The sequence below is a fragment of the Leiobunum rupestre genome, chromosome 4, assembly GCF_980474605.1.
Source record: "Leiobunum rupestre chromosome 4, qqLeiRupe1.1.hap1, whole genome shotgun sequence".
Taxonomy (NCBI): Eukaryota; Metazoa; Arthropoda; class Arachnida; order Opiliones; family Sclerosomatidae; genus Leiobunum; species Leiobunum rupestre.
This window is the reverse complement of record NC_143387.1, coordinates 41,628,153-41,654,186: the sequence shown is the minus strand read 5'-3', so window position 1 is coordinate 41,654,186 and position 26,034 is coordinate 41,628,153. Positions and strand designations below refer to the sequence as shown.

The following is a 26,034-nucleotide window of genomic DNA, read 5'->3' as shown; positions in this document are numbered from 1 at the left end:
GTCATTATCGTTGCGTAAAAAAATATAAAAAAGAAAACAACGCGAGGAGTACGAAGGGGGGGGGCAGGGGGGTCGACACGAGTACGTGTAAAAAGCGCGAGGGGCCTTACAATACACCAGGAAAATGCGGGGAAGCGCCGTTTACGGGGGAAAGCTCGAAATAAAACACACACACAAGCGCAGTACAGCGGCGCGTAGCCATCGATTCGCTCTTCCGTCACCACCTTCACCCCCTTTTTAATCACGCGAAGCACGGAGCCCGGAACCAGCTGAAAAGTTTCTCTTCGATACCTAATAACCTTGTTACGTTGTCATAGATCCCCGGCCACTAAACGCGACAACACTGCAAAACAATATAGCGAAATTGCACTGTATATTCTATTAGATTTTGGCGGACCAATCGGGATGACTCTTAGATTCGTCAATCTTCGTGAATTGGCATTTTTTTTTTTAACTTCTACGATCGTTAAGAAATATCCCTCGATTTCTTTATGTTGTTGTTGTCTTAGGGCGTGGGGGGGAGAGGAATTGGGAATTATTTTACCCCATTGTCGTATCTTTATGTTGTGGTTTCCTTAGGGCGGGGGGGGGGGGGGATCGGGAATTATTTAACCCCCAATTTCGTATCTTTATGTTGTTGTTTTCTTAGGGCGGGGGGATTGGGAATTATTTTACCCCCATTTTCGTATCTTTGTTGTTATTGTCTTAGGGCGTGGGGGGGGAGAGGAATTGGGAATTATTTTACCCCATTTTCGTATCTTTATGTTATGGTTTCCTTAGGGTGGGGGGGATTGGGAATTATTTTACCCCCATTTTCGTATCTTTGTTGTTTTCTTAGGGCGGGGGGATTGGGAATTATTTTACCCCCATTTTCGTATCTTTGTTGTTATTGTCTTAGGGCGTGGGGGGGGGGGGGGGGGGAGAGGAATTGGGAATTATTTTACCCCATTTTCGTATCTTTATGTTGTGGTTTCCTTAGGGCGGGGGATCGGGAATTATTTTACCCCCATTTTCGTATCTTTGTTGTTTCCTTAGGGCGGGGGGGGGGGGGATCGGGAATTATTTAACCCCCAATTTCGTATCTTTATGTTGTTGTTTTCTTAGGGCGGGGGATTGGGAATTATTTTACCCCCATTTTCGTATCTTTGTTGTTTCCTTAGGGCGGGGGGATTGGGAATTATTTTACCCCCATTTTCGTATCTTTGTTGTTATTGTCTTAGGGCGTGGGGGGGGAGGAATTGGGAATTATTTTACCCCATTTTCGTATCTTTATGTTATGGTTTCCTTAGGGTGGGGGGGATTGGGAATTATTTTACCCCCATTTTCGTATCTTTGTTGTTTTCTTAGGGCGGGGGGATTGGGAATTATTTTACCCCCATTTTCGTATCTTTGTTGTTATTGTCTTAGGGCGTGGGGGGGGGGAGAGGAATTGGGAATTATTTTACCCCATTTTCGTATCTTTATGTTGTGGTTTCCTTAGGGCGGGGGGGGGATCGGGAATTATTTTACCCCCATTTTCGTATCTTTGTTGTTTTCTTAGGGCGGGGGGATTGGGAATTATTTTACCCCCATTTTCGTATCTTTGTTGTTATTGTCTTAGGGCGTGGGGGGGGGGGAGAGGAATTGGGAATTATTTTACCCCATTTTCGTATCTTTATGTTGTGGTTTCCTTAGGGCGGGGGGGGGATCGGGAATTATTTTACCCCCATTTTCGTATCTTTGTTGTTTCCTTAGGGCGGGGGGGGATCGGGAATTATTTAACCCCCAATTTCGTATCTTTATGTTGTTGTTTTCTTAGGGCGGGGGGATTGGGAATTATTTTACCCCCATTTTCGTATCTTTGTTGTTTCCTTAGGGCGGGGGGATTGGGAATTATTTTACCCCCATTTTCGTATCTTTGTTGTTATTGTCTTAGGGCGTGGGGGGGGGAGAGGAATTGGGAATTATTTTACCCCATTTTCGTATCTTTATGTTATGGTTTCCTTAGGGTGGGGGGGATTGGGAATTATTTTACCCCCATTTTCGTATCTTTGTTGTTTTCTTAGGGCGGGGGGATTGGGAATTATTTTACCCCCATTTTCGTATCTTTGTTGTTATTGTCTTAGGGCGTGGGGGGGGGGAGAGGAATTGGGAATTATTTTACCCCATTTTCGTATCTTTATGTTGTGGTTTCCTTAGGGCGGGGGGGGGGGGATCGGGAATTATTTAACCCCCAATTTCGTATCTTTATGTTGTTGTTTTCTTAGGGCGGGGGGATTGGGAATTATTTTACCCCCATTTTCGTATCTTTATGTAGTTGTTTCCTTAGGGCGGGGGGATTGGGAATTATTTTACCCCCAATTTCGTATCTTTATGTAGTTGTTTCCTTAGGGCGGGGGGATTGGGAATTATTTTACCCCCATTTTCGTATCTTTGTTGTTATTGTCTTAGGGCGTGGGGGGGGGAGAGGAATTGGGAATTATTTTACCCCATTTTCGTATCTTTGTTGTTTTCTTAGGGCGGGGGGATTGGGAATTATTTTACCCCCATTTTCGTATCTTTATGTAGTTGTTTTCTTAGGGCGGGGGGATTGGGAATTATTTTACCCCCATTTTCGTATCTTTATGTAGTTGTTTCCTTAGGGCGGGGGGATTGGGAATTATTTTACCCCCATTTTCGTATCTTTGTTGTTATTGTCTTAGGGCGTGGGGGGGGGGAGAGGAATTGGGAATTATTTTACCCCATTTTCGTATCTTTATGTTATGGTTTCCTTAGGGTGGGGGGGATTGGGAATTATTTTACCCCCATTTTCGTATCTTTGTTGTTTTCTTAGGGCGGGGGGATTGGGAATTATTTTACCCCCATTTTCGTATCTTTATGTAGTTGTTTCCTTAGGGCGGGGGGATTGGGAATTATTTTACCCCCATTTTCGTATCTTTGTTGTTATTGTCTTAGGGCGTGGGGGGGGAGAGGAATTGGGAATTATTTTACCCCATTTTCGTATCTTTATGTTGTGGTTTCCTTAGGGCGGGGGGGGGATCGGGAATTATTTAACCCCCAATTTCGTATCTTTATGTTGTTGTTTTCTTAGGGCGGGGGGATTGGGAATTATTTTACCCCCATTTTCGTATCTTTATGTAGTTGTTTCCTTAGGGCGGGGGGATTGGGAATTATTTTACCCCCAATTTCGTATCTTTGTTGTTATTGTCTTAGGGCGTGGGGGGGGGAGAGGAATTGGGAATTATTTTACCCCATTTTCGTATCTTTGTTGTTTTCTTAGGGCGGGGGGATTGGGAATTATTTTACCCCCATTTTCGTATCTTTGTTGTTTTCTTAGGGCGGGGGGATTGGGAATTATTTTACCCCCATTTTCGTATCTTTATGTAGTTGTTTTCTTAGGGCGGGGGGATTGGGAATTATTTTACCCCCATTTTCGTATCTTTGTTGTTATTGTCTTAGGGCGTGGGGGGGGGGAGAGGAATTGGGAATTATTTTACCCCATTTTCGTATCTTTATGTTGTGGTTTCCTTAGGGCGGGGGGGGGATCGGGAATTATTTAACCCCCAATTTCGTATCTTTATGTTGTTGTCTTCTTAGGGCGGGGGATTGGGAATTATTTTACCCCCATTTTCGTATCTTTATGTAGTTGTTTCCTTAGGGCGGGGGGATTGGGAATTATTTTACCCCCATTTTCGTATCTTTGTTGTTATTGTCTTAGGGCGTGGGGGGGGAGAGGAATTGGGAATTATTTTACCCCATTTTCGTATCTTTATGTTATGGTTTCCTTAGGGTGGGGGGGATTGGGAATTATTTTACCCCCATTTTCGTATCTTTGTTGTTTTCTTAGGGCGGGGGGATTGGGAATTATTTTACCCCCATTTTCGTATCTTTATGTAGTTGTTTCCTTAGGGCGGGGGGATTGGGAATTATTTTACCCCATTTTCGTATCTTTGTTGTTATTGTCTTAGGGCGTGGGGGGGGGGAGAGGAATTGGGAATTATTTTACCCCATTTTCGTATCTTTATGTTATGGTTTCCTTAGGGTGGGGGGGATTGGGAATTATTTTACCCCCATTTTCGTATCTTTGTTGTTTTCTTAGGGCGGGGGGATTGGGAATTATTTTACCCCCATTTTCGTATCTTTATGTAGTTGTTTCCTTAGGGCGGGGGGATTGGGAATTATTTTACCCCCATTTTCGTATCTTTGTTGTTATTGTCTTAGGGCGTGGGGGGGGGAGAGGAATTGGGAATTATTTTACCCCATTTTCGTATCTTTATGTTGTTGTTTTCTTAGGGCGGGGGGATTGGGAATTATTTTACCCCCATTTTCGTATCTTTATGTAGTTGTTTCCTTAGGGCGGGGGGATTGGGAATTATTTTACCCCCATTTTCGTATCTTTGTTGTTATTGTCGTAGGGCGTGGGGGGGGGAGAGGAATTGGGAATTATTTTACCCCATTTTCGTATCTTTATGTTGTTGTTTCTTTAGGGCGGGGGGGAATTGGGAATTATTTTACCCCATTTTCGTATCTTTATGTTGTTGTTTCCTTAGAGCGGGGGGGGGGGGGATTGGGAATTATTTTACCCCCATTTTCGTATCTTTATGTTGTCCGATAGTGTAATGGTTTGTTTGGAAGTTCGGTTTAGGTATTTGGTTGACCTGGTCGTAAATTTCAGTACATTAGACTTAATTAATATTAGTTTTACCTCCCACTGTAAACCCAAAAATTTGTATGCAATAAATTTTTTTTCTTTACTTTACCTGTGATTTAACTAAAGCACTATTAGACACCACCTATTTGGTGATACCTTTTCAAGCCTTCGTAGTTTTTATTAAGAATATTTAAAAAGTTCTGTAGAACCTTCTCTAACCACCCACTGTATGTAAATCATGCGACAAAATTTTAAGTTTAATAATAATAATAATTATCAGCTAGGCTAATAGTCATCAAGCGACTTTCAAAGACATTAAATTCAGGTGGCCGGATTACAATGCGTAGGAGGGTGGTGGCAAGCACTTCATGTCACGCTAGCCAACAGTTCCCTACACTCACTATAACCTCTACAAGCAACGGTACTATGCAGCTGACATCTGCCTGATCTAACAGCCATCAGGCTTTTGCGCAAGATCAACATTGCAAACAATATTTTTATTTTTTCTAAGAAAATAAAGTACGAATATCTGTAAATGATTTTACCATTATAAATTGTAATAAATAGTCTGACGATTGAAATGAAATTAACTTGATATTATCATTTTAAATTGTGATAGTCTTATGCGTGAAATTATTTTAAATGTGATATCACCATTATAAAATGCCATAAATAATCTAATGAACAAAATTAAATGTGATAGTACCATTATTAATTGTGATAAATATTCTTATGAATGAAATTAATTTAAACGTGATATTAACATTTTAAAATTCCATAAATAGTCTGATGAATTAAATTAAATTAAACCTTATTTTACCATTATAAATTGTGACGAATGAAATTAATTCAAACGTAATATTATAATGATAAATATTCTGTTAAATGAATTTAATTTAAGCGTGATATTACCATTATAAATTGTGATAAAGTCTGATGAATGAAATGAAATTAAACGTAATATCAAAATTATTAATTGTGATAAATGGTCTGTTAAATGAATTTAATTTAAACGTGATGTTATCGTTATAAAGTATGATAAATAGTATGATGAATGAAATGAAATTAAACGCTTTGATATTAGAAGTTAATATAAAAAATTTCTACAAGACCATTTTTCTGAATAAAAAATATTTACCTTTATTACCAGTAATTAAAAAAAAATGTATTAATAAACCCCGGCTCCATACAGTCGTTTTATTATTTTTAATATCAAAGGTAAAAAAGGAAAGTATTTTGTAAGAGAACCGCATCTGTAATCCTTTTCCAATGAAGTTTTATTGATTTGGACAAATCTTGGAGAACAGCGTGTCGCGTGGAACGAAGTAACGCTAACGAATAAAATTGTATCTTTAATATTTTTTATATTAACACGTTAATATAGTAAATGATGAAAACCATTAACGGGAAAAGGAAACACAATGAAGCCACTTATGAGTTGTTATATTAAGCATTTATCCGCAATTTAATATCGTTATACTGTTCACGGTTCAAATTACAAATTTTACGATAGCTTATCTAATCGAATTAGTGAAAAGTACATGTTTTATCAGTAATATAGAAATATTGTGTGTTGTAGCGTTGTATTCCGATAAAACATAGCGTCTACATTATTCACTATGAAGAAAATACCTCTTGGAAATTCGCATTAGCACGCCATACTCTTTTTAAAATTGAGCGAGTTTTTGCGCTGCGCCTGCGGTTAGGCAGGTGTTATTTTTGGCTAACAACCAATGTAGGCAAATAGATTGGGTTGCATGATGTGATATTTTTAATAGACTATGATCAGAAGTGCATTTACTCCCGGATAAGTATATTTAATTTAGGTATGTACGCTATTTCTGAGAGGAATTAGAAAAATACTCGCGTTGAGTTATTTATAATACGTAGTAGTAGTATAAGATTTGACGGTTCTAAGACACTGAAAGATCGGGGGTTGGGGTCGTGGAGCGTTTCTGGCAAAGCTCGAGTACGACGGTCGAGAAATAAAATCAACGAATGGGTCCACGCTGTTTACATTTCCGGAAACTCGCGTAAAGGTCGTCGAGCCCATCGGAGCTATTCGGGGCGAGAGAGCGGATCAACGTGTCAGTAGGTTAGAAGGGAGAGGGAATGTAGGTAGCGGCGCCAATAGTAAAAGTACGTAAACGTAGTAGACTTACCCCTTGACCCGACGGGCGGCGAAGGGGGTGACGAAACGGAGGCCTCTCCGTCTTCGGGGGTAGAAACGACGCTAAGGTCACTGGTTGACCCCAAATCGGAGGAAGAGACGACTTCGGTTTTGGGCGTAATCAGAGCTTCCAAACTGTTTCGCGAACTCTCGGGAGGTGGTTGGGGAGAAGCGCGCTTTTCATCTTCCATATCGAATCGGAAACAACATCGGCTCCCGCTAATCTCACCCGCCGAAGCGACTCTCGTCTTGAAGCGAACGCCGTCTTGGTTCCGTGGGACGCCGCTGAGCCTCCAGTCCCTGCACGGCCGCCTACGAGGGCCGCCCCGCGAGCCATGCTACGTTAGGGCAATCTCGGCAAGGCCTACACCTCATCTTCCGTCCAAGAACATGTTTGCCGACGCTAACGACGACCGCGTTGATTCGAGTCTCCCGGCGCTGCGGCGACCGTTTCGGCTGACTACGGCTGTCTTCGGCTACTCGGGACGCAATCGCGACAGCCTTCGTCGGCCACGCCAGTCATTTCGGCCCGGCGCGCGGACCGACACAGTACGAAATTTGATATTAATAAACACCGGCTGACGAATTGGTGGAATTAAGCGCTCCCCACTCGTTCTCTTTTCGAAGCCTCAAAAACTACGCGTCCTACGGAGAAGCCCGCGCTTCGTTGAAGTTTGTCGCCAACACTAGCAGCGCCACCCTTCAAATTCGATATCTTCGTCTACTATTTTTTTAACGTCATTTTAACGTCACGCTTCGATCCCGTCACGATAAAAAGCGGCTAAAGGTTAATTCGAGCCTCGAAACATCTCTCTTTCTCGGAGCCTCGGCTCGGAGATGAGATTTTTTTATTTCGCAACGAGCGCCTGAACAAGTGGAAGAATTGTTAGAGAAAACGGCACAGTACCGTTATCTCGAATTGATTTCGTCGCGTTCGTAGCGACATCGTTCGGCAGGAAGCGGAACCATTTTGCCTTTACATTTCCTTTTAAACGTAATTTGGTAGATAAATCGCGAATGTATAACGTAAAGTTTCCTTCATAATAATACGCGTTATATAACGCGTGAAATCTAGACTGTATTACTAAATCGCAAAATAATCTGTAACGAACATTACAAATAACAGCTGGAGCTACAGTTTGCCGGCGTATTTTTTTCGTTGGGAAAACGTCAATAAGCACAGCGCTCTTATTTATATATAGCTAGGCAAAATCCTATTCGAAGAGTATTGAGCCGGGAAATAACGTTCCCCATGCTACCGAAACCGGTTTTAATCGACATTTTTAATAGAATCTTTCTACCGAAACCGGTTTTAATCGACATTTTTAGTAGAATCTTTCTACCGAAACCGGTTTTAATCGACATTTTTAAAAGAATCTTTCTAGCGAAACCGGTTTTAATCGACATTTTTAAAAGAATCTTTCTAGCGAAACCGGTTTTAATTGACATTTTTAATAGAATCTTTCTACCGAAACCGGTTATAATCGCCAGTTTGACTTGAATATTTCTTTTAAACCGGTTTTAATTGACAGTTTGCACTTGAATCGTTCTATTAAAACCGGTTTATATTGGCAGTTTTACTAGAATCTTTCTACAAAAACAAGTTTGTATCGGCAGTTTGACTGGAATATTTTTAGACTGGGTTTAATCGACAGTTTGACTAAAAAATTTAAACCGCTTTTAATTTACTACAATCTTTCTATTTTTATTTGACAGTTCGACTAGAATCTTTCTACTGAAACCGTTTTAATCGAATATTTGACTTAAATCGTTTTACCGAAACCGGTTTAATCGAATATTTGACTAAAATCGTTTTACCGAAACCGGTTTAATCGAATATTCGACTAAAATCGATTTACCGAAACCGGTTTATATCGCCAGTCTGACTAGAATCTATTGAAACCGGTTTATATCGCAAGTCTGACTAGAATCTTTCTACCGAAACCGGTTTAATCGAATATTTGACTAAAATCGTTTTACCGAAACCGGTTTAATCGGATATTTGACTAAAATCGTTTTACCGAAACCGGTTTAATCGAATATTTGACTAAAATCGATTTACCGAAACCGGTTTATATCGCCAGTCTGACTAGAATCTATTGAAACCGGTTTATATCGCCAGTCTGACTAGAATCTTTCTACTGAAACCGGTTTAATCGAATATTTGACTAAAATCGATTTACCGAAACCGGTTTATATCGCCAGTCTGACTAGAATCTATTGAAACCGGTTTATATCGCCAGTCTGACTAGAATCTTTCTACTGAAACCGTTTTAATCGAATTTTTGACTAAAATCGTTTTACCGAAACCGGTTTAATCGAATATTTGACTAAAATCGATTTACCGAAACCGGTTTATATCGCCAGTCTGACTAGAATCTATTGAAACCGGTTTATATCGCCAGTCTGACTAGAATCTTTCTACTGAAACCGTTTGAATCGAATTTTTGACTTAAATCGTTTTACCGAAACCGGTTTAATCGAATATTTGACTAAAATCGTTTTACCGAAACCGGTTTAATCGAATATTTGACTAAAATCGTTTTACCGAAACCGGTTTAATCGAATATTTGACTAAAATCGATTTACCGAAACCGGTTTATATCGCCAGTCTGACTAGAATCTATTGAAACCGGTTTATATCGCCAGTCTGACTAGAATATTTCTACTGAAACCGTTTTAATCGAATATTTGACTTAAATCGTTTTACCGAAACCGGTTTAATCGAATATTTGACTAAAATCGTTTTACCGAAACCGGTTTAATCGAATATTTGACTAAAATCGATTATCGAAACCGGTTGATATCGCCAGTTATGACTATAATCGTGATTTAAACCCACTAGAAATTGTCTCGAATTACCAAATATAGCGTATTAAACTAAGCACCTTATTGTTGATTGTGTTTTATGGCACTTCCAGGTAAAGTGTGTACCAAAGAATTCTAATTTCGAATATCTTTAAGGATCTAATTACATTACGAGAGCAATCTGAGAGATATCTTGAATTAACCTAAAGTCCACATTTAGGCCTACAAACACGTTCACACGATCCACCAAACGTTGCGGTGATTTCACGCGTTAAAACTTACTTCCACTACTACATTACTAAAGTTATTAATATTAATATATTAATATTATAATTTAATTTCGCGAAATCAAAAGGATGTTTACGAAAACTATTAAATGTAAATATTTGGAGCTAAGCCTCGGTCACAAAACTTAGTCAACATTTTCATCAACTTTGTTAAAGAACACGGTATTCGACTCGAGTTAGTAAAACACGTTGTGTTAACGTTTAGTCGATAATTTACTACTAAAAATACATCAATTTACATTATTAAAGGTATTAATATTAATATTATCATTTAGTTTCGCGAAATCAAAAGGATGAGTAGTTTGAGTACGAAAATTATTTAAAATGTTTGATCACAAAACGGTCAACCAAAGCGTTAAATGTGGCCAACACGTTGTGCAAATATTTTATCAGTTAACGACTCGTGTTTTCCTACAATGTTTAACTGGAAAATGTTGTCTAGTGTGAGTAGGCCTTGGACTACGAGAAATTAATGATATATTTCATGACTTTTGATAGTTTATTTCGAGCGTACGTCGAATAAACGATAGAAAAATAGTTTAGATTTAATTTGTAGCCAATTGAGTGGCAAATCATCCAATTTCCGTCACGAGGATATCTCCAATCAATATAGTTACTATAGTAACCCTCCCAATAAAAAAAATAAAATAAAAGGCGGTGTTTTATAGGCCTATATTTCAGTCGATGAAAGAAAATGATTATAGGTCTGGCTCTCGACGTACACGCGGGATTATAATTGAAACGTGTATTTCAATGGGGAAAAGAACGGGAAAAAACATCATAGGATGAATATTTAATATCACGTCGCAGCCGTATACGCCCGACGTCCAGATCAAAAATTTAAAGGGACAGAGTCTGAATGTAAACATTATACAACAAAGAACGGCTCTGCAACATTGGCGTGATATCGCGGCTCCCCGTAAACGAACCTCATCACGCCATTGCCCAGCGAAAATATTCAACGCGTCCCGCTGATTAACGTTTTGGGAAAAGCTTATACTTTTAGTTGGAATATTCCAGAGAGGTTTGAAAGGCCTCATAAACCTAGTCGACACCTAAAAAAAAAATCGACCTGATTACCTAGTTCACGCGTACGCCGCCAGGGGTCTTAGTGCTGCGCGAAACATCCAGGTAACGACGGCGAGAAATCTCCGTCTAGAACTAATTTTTGCGTCAGACCAAGGCCTATTGAAAATTAAAGCCCTTTCGTAATGAAAACTGACGCTTGCTTCGGCTAAATTATTGAATCGGAACGTAAAATTTTATTGTTTCTGAAAGAAATTACTTCGAAATTTGACATGAAAAACGTGTTTTCACTATTATTTATCGCCGTCAATGTAGCCTAGTAGTCATTCTGTCAACAAAGAGAAATTAACTACTAGCTTTTCCTCTGTAGCTGAAGTATAGAGTTTTGTCTATAGTTTATAGAACCGTTAACTGAATTGTAGGTCTTCTATATAAACTATAAAGATGCCCTTAAAAGAAGGGCCTATTCAACATTTCTCAAACCACATTAACGCTTTTGTTGACTAAATTTTGAAAAACGGTTTTTCTGACCGAGGCTTAGAGCGAAATATTTGAATTGAATAATTTTCGTACTCATACTTTTGTCTGAATAAAACTTAATACAAATATTAATCTGGCCCACATTTAATAATGTAAATTGCAGAGTTGGCACATGTCCCGGCAAAAACCGGTTTTTGCCGGGACATGTGGGAAAAACTGGTAAAAACCGGGAAAAAGTGGAAAAGACTCTTTTCATGCTAAATTAATCATTGATATATCTATTAAGTGACTAATTTGGTCATTGCAAATAGGAGAGATGAAAAAAAGGCCAGAAGAAGAGTGAATAGAATAGAAGAATATACTGCTTTTATTATTTATTTTTTATTAAATTTTGCCACTAGAGGTGGAAAAAACCATGGAAGTACGATTTTCCACACGGTTTTTAACAGGAAAACAATATGTGGAAAAAACCGCGGAAAAATCTAGTTTTTTCCACCTGTTTTTTTTTCCTAGGAAAAACCGCGGTTTTTCCACCCTTGGCTAAATTGTGCCAACCCTGGTAAATTGACATATTTTGTAGAAGTAGAGTGATTTGTAAATGAATTACTAGTTTTGTTTTGTGGAATAGACTAGAAACCTATGGTTGCTAACAAAGTTGGGCAAAAAAATTGGCCGTTGTGAAGAGTCGTTCAGTCGGACATCAAATTATCATCGCATTAGTGTCTACCGTATAAATTATTCTGGTAAATATACCTTCGCAGGAATGAGGCAGTGTCGTAAAACACATAATGGCCCAAAATGTATCGGAAGTTTTACTCCATTTGCCGGTCTAAAATGTAAAAATGAAACGGCTTTTGGGACATTTACTTAACTTTATACCATATTTTACCGATGTAATAGTTCTAGAAAACTACCAAACTTCTATTTTTGGGTATTTGAGATCTACACTGATTGAGGATTTAACCGGTGTACATGGTTTGGGTTGAGTCTATCATTACCCAACGGCCAACTGATCAGGTTATTTGGGACACAATGTTCAGGTATCTGAAGGTAATCAGCGATAGATTTTAGTCGCGAATCTGGTTTTCATTTAGACCCATATCAACTGATTTGAAAAAATATGAGCGTAAATAATATGATATCTGATTTATCGGGTATCTTCCCATTGCGCCGAATCCCATCCGACCGAATTCCCATTAGACCGAATTCCACCAATGTTTTTGATGAAATTAGCCCAAAGGCGGGTTTTGTATTTTTCTAATCGACCGACGCAATATTAAAAATTACAAATTGCCTGGTTATGTTAGGTTAGGTTGGGTAACACTGCATGCTGTTCTGACAGATGCTGAAACGGATAAAACCGAATCCTAAACCCGGAGAAGTGGGGTTTTTTCGGTCGAATGGCACCCCCACACAAGGAGAACGCAACCCGTCAAAAGTCGTGCATTTTCTTGTGTACATTTTACATAGATTATAAAATACGCGAAAAAGTAGATTAGTCCATAATTCAAAGGGGATAATATAGCTAAACCCTAAACAAATTGATTAGACACTTTAGCGCCTGCTCCCGTCTTAAGGGGAAAATTCGGAAATTGTCTCCCCCCCCCCCCCCGCCTGTTAAACGTTCAGTGTAAAGGCTCGTCCAATGAAATTTGTACACACACTGCGTTAGTGTGTTTAAAGGCTAGCTGCGTTCTCCTTGTGTTTGTTGCTCCTAGCTCCCAATGACGGAAAAATGGATTTGGAAGGTGTAAAAAAATTGTAAAGAAAATGGAGGAGGTCAAGTTGCAATTTATTCACTTTTTTTATAAAATAATCACGATTATTATGAAAATTCACAGAGGTAGAGTATTTGATATTTACTAATTTGAAAATTAACAGATTTTATGGAAAATTAAGTTAATACATTATCAGATGAAGTATTAGGTATTGGATATATCTGGCCTTATCATTGGGGTAATATTACAAAAATTGCTATGCATTTAATTAAAATTTACCCAAAAATTGACCCCTTAATATTGCTCTGGTTCTCAACGGGAAAATCATAACGCGAAATAAATTAGTTGAGAGCAGTTTCAGAGCAGGCCTAAGTAAAACGTCATTGGTTGAATTGCAAACGCTCTATATGAAGGTGGTACGTAAGGATTTTCTACGCCTCCCAGCGGGCTCCCCTGTTTAAACTTAGCGGAAAAGAAGAGTTATATTTACCTTCCTTTAAACAAAACGCCTGAAGATGGCACTTGTATCTGTATAGGCTACGAGCTTAGGAAATATAACGCCATCTGCCTTAATATCCGTCAACTAAATATATGAAGAATTAGTAGATAACTTTTGAATATCAATGTTTTTCGGTTGAAACTTTCAATTGTTGAGCAGAGATAATTTTGAACGAGCAGACAGCTTTCATATATTCAATTTAAAACTCGGTCGGTAGGCGGCGATACTTGTTACCAAAATTTAAACTACGCACGAAGCCTATATAAGATCGGTTCTTTCCAGCGACCGCACTATGTACCCTAGAAATAACACTAATACAGCAATTCATCATAACAAGAGTTTTACTAACTTTAAATGAGTCAAATATTTACTAAAAAACAATGAATAAAATTTTATACCATGCTTTTCGAAGTGGTAACTTCGATTAATTTGAATAATTTACCTCGCGTGATGATTTTGATGCAATGTAAATATTTGAACTTATTAATTACCATGGTATAGTATACTAAAAAACACGGTATAATATTTTATAATAAATAAATAATTTGGGTGTAATTTATTTATTAATTTTACAACTAATCGCATAAATGCCAATTATTAATACGCGTTATAGTTTCGATAGCGGGAAAGAGATGGCGCTAGTGTCTTCGTGAAGGCGCTAACGGCGTAGAAAATCCATTCAATGAAATTAAGAGATATATACGGTAAACGACTGTTAAATCTTGAAACTCGCGAAATACTCTAGAAACATCGATTTATCATTTCTTATACCTTCCGATTGATTGGCGAAATGGGGGTTTTTCGCGCAGGGGGGGGGGGGGGGAGAAATGTTGGTGGGACCGAATTGGAGAATTGGCTCAATGTTTGCCGCTCTTAAAATCCATTAAAAGAACATTTACTTTCTCTTCCGGCGAAGATCAGAGAGCGAAACCTGGATCAGCTGAATCTCCGAGGAGTGGTGAGGTTAAGCGATTGACGTTATGAACGGGAATGTCTAGGCTTCCGCGGCGCTTCGACGACATTTCGTCCGGCTAACTTGGCAGGCCTGTCTTCAACGCGTCACGAAATTCGTACGGGAAATTTGCTTAATCTCTCTACTAACAAGAGAGGAGTGATTCCCAATGCTGAGTTGGCTAATTGATATCCGAGCTATAGTTGACTGAACAAATAAGAAAAATGCCGCGTCCACGCCCCTAATTCGATCAATGCGCCAAAGAAACGTCTCCCTGGAGACGCAACTTTTAAAATAGATTTTTTTCTGATCTATACACGCAGTTTGCTGTTCCGAAATAAATTCTCAAGGCATTCATTAAAGGGAGTATAACCCTACGTGTTTGGTAGGGTGCACTAAGCTTACTCAAAAATCCACACGAGGCGCTACGGTGAAATAGTAGGATGATTTCCAGATAAAACATCTATAGCACGCTGTAAATGACCTATACTTTATACTAGAAATCTACTTGTATATTTGGGATTAAGGTCATAACCCTACTGATCTCCCCGTTATATTTTTAAACAAAAGCATCGTAAGTAGTGAATTAACTATATCTCAATGATTACGTAAATAGTTAAGTCATAAACGTGCTATATTTTGAAATATATTTTCTTCTTGTAGTATTCCCTAACTATCTATTAAATATCGGCTTGATCCGCATTCAGTAAGAAAATTGGTGGTAAAAATTCCCAAATACTATTATGATTTTTTATCTTATGCGCCTGGTGGGAATGGAAAACTTTTCCCCCTAAATTCCGATAAAGGTTATACTCCCTTTAAATACGCCCACTGAAGTTTGCATTGCTTCAAATATTTTCCATTAATAAATAGAGTAAAATAATAAAGTAGTAAAAATTATGTGTGGTTGTTTACTTGGATGTAATAAAGAGACAAGTTATAAACTTAACTATATAATATATAGGCCTACATTTGTAAAAGATACATAAGTAAATACAACTGTAAGTCCCATAACAGTGGTATCAGTGTTGACTTTGTACTAGCGAGTCTTGTGTACAGTTTTCATTGGTTAGACGCTTTAGCGCCTGCTGCCGTCGGAAGGGGAAAATTCGGAAATTGTCTTCCCCCTTTCCGTAAAATGAAATTTGTGCGCAAGACTGCGTTTGCGTGTTTAAAGGCTAGCTGCGTTCTCCTTGTGTTTGTTGCTCCTAGCTGCCAGAGTTTAATTCCTGTTTAATAAGCAAGTACTATACTACTATATTTCGAAACCAGCATTGAACAACAATAGAACCGGAAAACCGCTACTGAGCCCGCGTAAAAACGGTTATCCGGTTCTAAACGTTGAAATGCAAATTTTAGTCAATACCAGAATACAACCGGTTATAGAGGTCGGGGATGGTTAACTTTTATTCAATAGATAAAGCTTTCAAAATTATTCGTAAAATGTTTTGATCAAGTAATTTATATATCTGTATTATCCGATTAATTTTTTGATAAATTTGTAAAATTAATCGGAAAAACGACGTTCTTAGTCCATAATTTGCATAAACTTTCATCAACTGGAAACTGATGAAATTATACATTGATATTCTTCTTAGATTCACAAAATGGAACACAACAAATTTTTGTGGTGGGCATTTTTGCCAATTAAAAATAGGCAATATTTTAAAACTTAAGTTTGAGAAATGTGAACTTAATTTAAAGAATAATAAAGGTATTTATTAAATAATATGAATAATATTGTGGTTATTTATTTAAAATTCTGATAAAAAATGCGAATACTGGTTTGAAAATTGTGAAAAACAAAAGAAACTTTGGTTAGGCTTAGCAATTAACTAATAAAACTCAATATAAGCATATTACTTTAATTAAATAAATGTTTTAAATGAAAACTTATTAGATAAAGATCAAATCATAAGATGTATATCCCAAACTTTCCAGAAGTTTTTGAAAAACAATGCAAAAAGGATTAACTAGTGGAATTTACCGCCATAGAAAACTATTAAATATCCCGCAAATTTTTTACATTTAAGGGGGGGCTCAGACAGCGCTCCTAGTGTTAAAAAAAGGTATTCGCGGAAATACATAGGAGTGGAAATCTTTGCCTGGGCCGCTATGAGCGCGAAGCAGATCTCGAGACGGCCGTGCTCGGACCAAATAGATCTTCGAATGAAAAACTAAATTAAATTAAATAGCCAGAAATTCCAACGGTAGACCGGTTTCGTCCTATTTGGGACTCGTCAGTACCGTGCGGGAAATCTGGCTCGCGACTGTTACACCGAAAAGAGAAACTAAACCTAAACAATAAAAATTTCAAAACGAGTTGCGTAGCAACGGAAAGCCGTCGACTTATTCGCTAATTTTATCACACGTATTCTTTGACAGCGCCTCGCTAGGGGGAGATTTTCTTCTTGTGATGACGTCACTCCGTTAATATAGAAAAATATTCCTCAAAGTGACAAACTTATGATTACATAAGCCACTCTCCCCGTTGCTAGGTTACGTAATTTGAGCTTATAAAACTGAAGAAAAGCAAACGACATTTAGATAAGGTACGTTAATTTAATAATATTTATTTATTTACTTCCATAAATAACATTAATATCACATTCGAGGTTTGTATGACCAGGAGCTGTTTGGATAATAATAATTAAATTAAATATCTAGTAGACAGGTGAAGCGAAGCAACGTCGAGACGAAAACTTGATAACGACGACTTATAGCAAGAATATGCATACACTTGGAATGTCTAAGGAAGACTATGTTGGCCCTTGATGATTCTCATAGAAACGATCGTGGTTTACATTTAAGATTTTTGATCGCCACGTGCTAAATTAGACTCGGCTCCTAGTAGACGTTCACTTACGTATATGGCTTTTTTTAAACTTCTAAATACGTGATTTTACGCAGAATTAGAACAGTTTTCCGAATAACGTGACAAATTAAAAGCGAAGTTTCTTAAAATAGTTTTCGAGTTACATTCGACGTAGTTTAAGCGCCGCTCGTTTTGAAATGGCTCTTTAGTGTTTAAATTAAAATTCTTAAAATTAAAATTTTTAAGACGAATAAGAAGAAGTTATGGTAAGTTGTTCTTTTTCTACCAGTGTTAAAACGCCTATTTAGTGGTTAACTTTAAAATGAAACGCCCCTAAGCCTTTTATAATGAAGTAAAACCTTTCCAAGAATTAGAGGAAGGGCTTTTCGGTAAACAAGGATACACGAATACCAAATCTGTCTTTAGACGATCTTCTCAACGAAAGAAAACGCGTATTTTAGTATTGTTCAAACGCGTATTTTTCTAACGAATCCTTGGCTAAAGTACGTTAATATTTAATTTTAAACTGAAAGCACGCTTCACCATTTCAAACAATTTTTCTTCGAAAACGTCTAGATACGTTCAAACCTCTGGAGTACTTAGCATAACACCCTCTGTTAAAACGTTCGATTCAAACCGATCGAACCAAACAAAGTCTACTTCTTGGAAAAATATCGGATTATCCGGCCGATAAATATTTGTATGTATATTTATATTTCATGCTATTACAAAGAATGAAGTAAGGAGTCGTAGGGTTTATTTACAAGGCGCGATCGAACATAGTTGAAAATCGAATCTGATTTGGATTTAAGGCTGGTTTTCAGTAGAGTTAGAACGCCTTAATGGAGAGCATAGACGCAAAAATATTTTATTAGTCCTAACGGGTTTTTTTGCGCCGACTTCAACAATGTGTTCGATTTTACCTTTTGGAATGGATATCACGAGTTGCATCGCGTTTATCATTTATGAATTTCCTTTTAAATCATTGTAGCGAAGCGATTAGCAACTACTCCACCTAAAATATTTTGAACATCGATCGATTTTCATAAAATATTAAATCAAGGATTAAATATAATAGGAATAGTCGAAGTGATAGATCTAGGTCAATCCGGAATTTTAAAACTAGATCTGTTGCCTGAAATATTTTATATTAATGCTAACCGTTTTAATCCAATGGGAATTTTTGGCGCTTTGATCAATAAATTAAAATTAAATTTTCAAAAATAAAATTCCAGTTTACAATTTTAGGTGTCAATTTGAATTTTAGAAATTCAGTAACTTGAGTCAATTATAATATTTCTGGTAAAAAATTGACTAGCTTAGTTTCGCTTTAGTATCAGGTTACTGAAATTAGCAGCTAGGAGCAACAAATACAAGGAGAACGCAGCTAGTCTTTAAACACGGTAATGCAGTGCTGTGTACAAATTTCATTGGACGAGCCTTTACGATGAACGTTTTACGGAAAGGGGAAGACAATTTTAGAATTTTCCCCTTCAACGGCAGCAGGCGCTAAAGCGTCTAACCAATGAAAAATGTACGCGAGAAAATGCACGACTTTTGACGGGCTGCGTTCTCCATGTGTGGGGCGCTGTGTTTGTTGCTCCTAGATGCCAGTTACAGTAGGGGTTCCCATTTCGAACTGTTAGTTTGTATCTGCTTCTCAGATAATATAACAGGTAGGTGAACGTGTTTTTCTTTGTTATCTTACTTAAATAAATTAAATGATCTGAATTTAAATAAAACAATTCGTTAATATTGTACAAATTTTAAAATAGCATCATGTTCTCTTAGACAACTTTTTTAACAAGCACTATCTCACACGAGTTTACTTTCTGATCTGATATAACCGATAAAAAAAAACAGATTATAAATTCATTTAAAAAAAAAATTATATTTTTATTCTTTTACCGGCAGATGGTAAAAAAATTGGATTAATCTGATTTGGCTATGGTTGAACAAACCTAGGTATTATCAGATAACCTATCGCGGTTGGAAGCACTGCCATACATGTATAGGTGCCATTGGATAAACCTTATTAAAAATGCAATACAGCAAAAAAAATATTCAAAATAGAAAACCTTTCCCCGGTAAATAGAGTGTCAAGGCGAACAAAAGATTTCGGAAATGAAAATAAGGCGGATAACGCGATTTGACGCGGATGTCAGCCCAAAGGTATGACCGTAAAATTATTACGTTAAACAACTGGGACGTTCAATTTACGCTTATTTTACACCAAGCCGTTGCGACGACACCGTTCGCCAAACTGGCAACCATTTCTCTTGTTTTAAGCCTTAATAGCCAACGAAGACGGACCACGAGAAGATCGTCAAGTGGCCCACCCGAAATATCCAGTTCCGAGATAAAAAAGTTCAGATTTCATTTAGTTTTGGTTCGAGAGATGTACCGCAAATAAGGTTAGCAGCACGGTCGCGGGAGGGTTTTAAATGGCTCTTCGTCGCCGACGACATAAATACGAGAAGGCACCAGAGTCATAAGACAGTGACGTCCCACGCGTTGCCTAAACACGGATTATTCTCATTATTATTATTAGCTTCGGTGAAATCTGAGATGTTTCTTTCGCGTTGCTTTTCGTAGGAACAAAATGCCTCGACGGCGAGCATAGACGTGGAAAATTGTATTAGGCCTAACGGGAATTTTTGGTGTCCGCTCTCACTGTCGAAAGGGCCTAACCCTAGTGAAAACCAGGCTTTAAGGCTACGTCAGTGGGCTCGCCATAATAACGAAATTTTCTTTTTCATTCTGACCAACGTTTTTGTTGTTCTCGCGAGATGTGTAAGAGTAGTCGAATGTCCGCAACCTTTAAACATTAATTTTGAAAATAACTTGTTTTAAAAGTAATCGAAATTTCTTTAATCTTCTAGGTAATTATTAATGCTATCATAAGTACCATAATGACGAAAAGTATGACACTTCCTATTGCTTTAATGCTAATTTTCTAACCGAACCTTTTTTTCGGCACTGATACTCTCTTCAAGCTGTGACTTGGACTGGCAACTTACCGTTTTGGTTGACTACTTTTTGATAAAAATTTAAGCCTAATATCGGAGAGCACGTTCTGGAGTCGCGAGGGGCTTTGGTTTTGTTTTGAAGCCCGCGTGCGAATCACGAGAAAAACGTTTTTAATTTTTATCATTTTAGCCTAATATTCCGCCTATCTATCGGAAACCAGATATTTCGGCTTAGCGGAAGTCTCGCGTATTTTAGACACTAGAGGGCTCTGTGCTGAGAAAACATCTTGATTACGTAATAACTATGAAAATCAGTTTGGTTGTAAATCTCGCTAATTGTCATACTTATTGTTATTATATTACTTATGATGCTATTTAAATGAAATATCAGTTTGGTTGTAAATCTCGTTAATTGTCATACTTATTGTTATTATGTTACTTATCATGCTATTTAAATGAAATATCAGTTTGGTTGTAAATCTCGTTAATTGTCATACTTATTGTTATTACGTTACTTATGATGCTATTTAAATTAAATATATGTTTGAAAATGTAATTATGTTGATCAGCTCTGGGATTCCTTAAATTTACAAGTAAATAAATTAAAAAATTATTCGAAAATTATTTATTTAAATAAAAATGTTTTTCCTATTTTTCGATTTATTTTATCCGTATTAATGAAACATTTGGTAAATTTTAAATTGGGTTGAAATAGATTTTTTAGCTTCTAACCGAATATACAAATTTCGCTCATATAGTTCTTAATTCTTATTGATAAATTATTTGCTGATTAGTTTTTTTAAGATTTACAGTCGATCATATAAAAATGCATATTTCCAGAAATTTAAGTATGACTTGCAAAATAAATTTGGGTTCCTTTTTTAAAAATATAAAATGAATTAATTGAAAACTGTAAGCTTACGCCTTACGACGCCACTTGCGTTTTTCCTTCTCCCCAGCGTTTCCACATTTGATATCTAAAATTTCCCTTTTGCGATAATTTCATTAAACGAAAAATCCCTTTTTCTTACTTGGAAATTCCAATTTTTTATCCCTCGCTATAATTTGGAGCTTTCAATATTAATTTATTTAAATATCCAACAGTTTAATTCTGAAAAGAATTCCAAATATAAGGGTTTATTTCTTACAAAATTATTTAAATTTGAATAATTTTGCTAAAATATATCCTCAAAAGATGCAAATAGATATTTAGATCAGGACTTCCATTACTATCAAAATTACCAGCATTTTAGGAACGTATTAAAAATAATTTTTACATCTGAGACTCATAACATAACATGGACTAAATAGACAATTAGAGTAGTCTAGAACAGGCAATTCCTTTTCTTCCCGGAAAATCCCGGAAAAGGGAAAAATTCCCCGCATGTGGCAGCACTGCTTCTCCCCTCTCGTGCTGGGACCAAAATAGGGACTTGGCAGTGCTACGTCACAGTTTGTTTTCAATAGTTTTTATCGTGGGGAGAAAAATATGACCACAATGGCGGCCATGGCCAAAGCTACTGAGTGCCAAGTCTCTATTTGACCATGATGGCCTCAACATTGTCATTTTCCCCAAGTTGAAATAAATATGTTCTAGGTACAATTTAATCGAGCGAAAAATTCACATCATGTTATATATAGTTAGTAATTGTTGAATTTATAACTATTAATATCATGTTACATTTATTAAATCTAAAACGTTATTAGATAAATAATCCCAAGTTTTAACGATTAACTGTAAGGTTTTGCATTATTCATGGTTAACTTAATTTTAGGCGTTTCAAGGCTTGTTTTACATTTGTCAATTTGACAAGTTTTCTTAACAGTAATTTTTTTCTTACAAGAATGGACCCCCTAATTAATTGGAACACTGTACCGTTTAACGAAAGAGTTTACTCCATTAAATATGGAAACCAGTGAGGGACAGGTTAAAGTTAAGCAAAAAATCCTAAACAAGGACTAAATGGCAGTCGATGCGTAACCCCGAACCGAATTAACTCTATTAGCGTATTGAATAATTAAATAGATACCTTAAACGTCTCAATTTCATTCCCCTCTTTCCTCCTATAAAGTTTCCGTAGGGTAATCAGTAGCTGGCGATATTGGGCGTAGGCTTTATAAAGGCTTTATTTGGCAGCTAAGCCCCCCGCGCGCCATCTTAAGTAGATTAAACGAACTAATTGCGCTGTGTAGGTCAGTGGGCTAAGCGAAGGTCTCGAACACGGATAGAACGTGTCTGACGCGACTCGGACCCCATTTGCTAGAATAATGAAGTTCGGACGCAGCCTTGCCTCGCTCGATGCTCTGACAATCGCAGCTGGCAGCCGGACTACGCTTGGTGCTTCTAAGTGAAAATTCATTAAGTTCACTTACTTGCTTTTGCACGGCCACTGCGGAATCCACTTAACTAACAGCTTGGTGTATTTTTTCCTGTAAATAATTAACGTTGAAGGTTATCTCGAAATCCAATTCTAATAATGGTGTCTGGTGATTATAATTAATTATAGTTAATTAATTTACTTCCGGTATGATAATATTTAAACTTCATTTTACCCAACTTAGTTAGTGAGGGTTTCTGGTATTTTCGCAAACAAAAACTACCTTATGTTGAATATTCGGCGTATCTTGTTTGCAATTTCACTTCGGAACCTTGGTTGGTAAAATTATACCAGGAATTTAACAGACGACAGTTTCTAGACACGCCTGTCACCTAGAATTGGCTTGGCCCTACCTAGATTTTCGCGAGGGAAAAAAACTTTTTTTTTGCGGCTAACAATTTAAATAGGTGCTTAAATATAACATCTTCAAGGAAATCGCCAATAAGTAATATTTTTCAGAGTCAGGACCTGCAAGTTACTGTTTACATTCCTATTTGAAATAATGGAAACTTTTCATCTGTAAAAAGAACGTCGTGTCGTGTTTTTGTTAGGCCTTAATATTTCCAAAGAAGCTACCTTGTTAAAAGGAAACACTTATTGCATACCATACAAGTGAAAAGTTTCCATTATTTCAACAAGCACTCTATAAACAGTAACTTGCAGGTCCTGGCTCTAGGAAATATTACTTCTCAGCGATTTAATCGATTGACTTTAAAGTTGTACTCGTTTAACGTTTTAGCACCGAAATTATCATTGACATTACACAGCCGTCAAAATTAAATTAGATAACTATCTGGTGTTAAAAGTTCTAGAAAACTATGTTTGCCGTATATTTGAACCAGGCAGTTTTACTTTTCAAACAAGTTCGTCTACATTACACAGCATCGAGTTTCTTCTAAAAGTGTAACATCAAAATAATATAAGGGCTACTAAGCCTTTCACAAATTTATTTCCAATTTTTCAGCCTAAATCAATTTCTCTATCGGCGAGTTAATAATAATTAATAAGACCATAATATATCAAACTCAGCATCTTATGATTATTACTAAATTTGCGTTAAATGTCCAATTAAAAATATATTATATATTATGAAGAATGTAGTTATTTATACTAAATATAAATAAATACATTCTTGATATTGAATGTTATAAATTATATGTTATATATTGGTTTTTATTAAGCAATCTCGAAAACTGATTGTGTCATTAACATTGGGACAGTTTTTAATGACCCTCCTGATGGCGCCACCTTTGCGGCTGCAGAGCGCTAGTAGTAACCGTGACATAGTGTGATTGGCTATAACCGTGAGTATGTTAAAAGCCCAAAATGTTAGACCTATTTCTAAATGCACGATCATATTTGAAAAATGGAAAACTCTAATTTGTGTAATTGATTCGGCTCGACTATGAATTTAGTATATAAATCGAATGATAAATTAAATTGTTTTACGTTAATTTGCTACAAACAATGGCGCCCTACGTTATTTCCCTGAAAAACGGCCTTAGACGAGTTTACTTGGCTAAGTACGGCCTGCCAGTTGCCTTTGTCCTAAGCAGGCACACTTGGGTTCGTCGAGTTGAGGCGGCCGCCAAAGCCACGATGGATATCCATTAAGGATATTTTAGCCCAGAGCTAATTACAAGCTAGGCTCCGCACGCTCCAGGCCAAGGTTCTCCTCGTCTGCTTTTGGCTCGTCTCTGATAAAACTGGACGAATTCCGTAGCGCGTTATCATCGCGCGATAACGTTCGCCTCAATTTTCTAATTGCCATTCCGCGTACGGGTGACCCATGTTTAAACCCCCCTATACACCCCAAGACGCAAAAACTAACTAGTTTATTTCGCGAAATGGATAATTAAAATATGCAAATTGAAGCTGTAATTTAACCCGTTTTTGAAGTTGGGCTTCGGGCCAAGGACTTTCTAAAAAAAGATAGTTCCAGAAAAATTTCATAAAAATGGCGACCACGACTCGTAAAATGAGAAACTATTTAGATTTCCCACTGACAAACATTTGGTCATCGATAATTTTAGTCTGTTCTGTCTACTTTAACTAAATATTTCAGAATGTTAATTTTAGCTAAAAAAAACCCAACACGAGTTGCGCTGTTTAAATATTATGGAAATATTTTAATTTAAACCTGCCATTTGAAAGCGGAAACAAACTACCCCATCAGCTGGGTCTTCTCTATCAACAATCCAATTAATGAAGAAATAACGTAAACAAGTCGAGTTTGGCAACTTGACAAATTATTGGTTCGTTTCATAGTTTTCAGTTCTTAAATAGGTACTCCATATAGGCCTTTATTAAAAGGTGGGTAAAAATGGCGACCCTCCCAGCAAAATTTGAATTTATGTGAAAGACCAATAAGAAACTTACACGACGTCTCAAACGCAGACGATTTTAAACCGAAAACACGAAACTACGCGAGACAGGAAATTCGTTTTCATATAAATTCAAATATTGCTGCGAGGGTCGACATTTTTACCCACCTTTTAATAAAGGCCTATAGGGCGCTTACAGTTGTATGTCCCACGACGTCACCAACGCTTATTCCTATTGAAAAAAAGTTCTACCCAACATGGCGGCCACAGCCAAAGCTACGGAGTGTTAGTTCCCTTTTGTCCTAAAAAGATTATTACTTTATATTATTTAGCTCTATTTGCATAAGTCTCAGTAAGAATGTTCTTAACGGAAATCATAGGTTACTATTTCCGCAACGTCACCGAAGCCCTAGACGCTGCCGCGTGTGTAGGGCGTGGCCAAAAACACAGCTGCGCTTGTAGGATTCCAATAACGTCATCTACAGAGATAAGCAATTCGAAAAACGTTGTTTGTAGACAACCTTTATTAGGCAATGCTTCACTTTGAGGGTATTTTACCCTTTTTCGCGTAATTTTGACCTCGAGAGGGATTTTTTTTTGAGATTGAGGGTAATGGGTAAAATGAGGGTATTTTGAACATTTCATGGGAAATTTAAGGGTATCTAAAATTTTTTTAAATAATCTACCATGAAATATAATTTCCCTCTTTGACAAAGTGTAACTAAGTTGGCCGTAAGTAGAAAACTGGTTTTGCTTATGATTCTTTCTCTGTTGTCAGCTTTGCCGATTGGAGCAGACTAAAATATTGTTTTCGTCCCTTAGTAAGCGAATTGCATACGTACCATTAATATTAGTGTCTTTTTCTTTGTAAAAATTAAAGAAAAAACTGTGATAATTAAACTACATTTTTTAAATCGTTGTTTTTTATGGGAATTTTCGGGGTATTTTCAAATTTAAAATGGGTAACAGTGGGTATTT

General features: G+C 37.1%; 1 protein-coding gene across 1 annotated transcript in view; it reads right to left on the bottom strand.

Moving 5' to 3' along the window:
- Eip78C (Ecdysone-induced protein 78C) overlaps positions 1-7,634 on the bottom strand; it is a 104,156-nt gene extending 96,522 nt beyond the window's left edge. Inside the window, exon 1 of the mRNA XM_090171760.1 lies at positions 6,793-7,634. Coding sequence (XP_090027886.1) covers positions 6,793-6,991 — 199 coding nt within the window. The 5' untranslated portion in view covers positions 6,992-7,634. The remainder of the gene's footprint in view (positions 1-6,792) is intronic.
- Between the last annotated feature and the right edge of the window lie 18,400 nt (positions 7,635-26,034).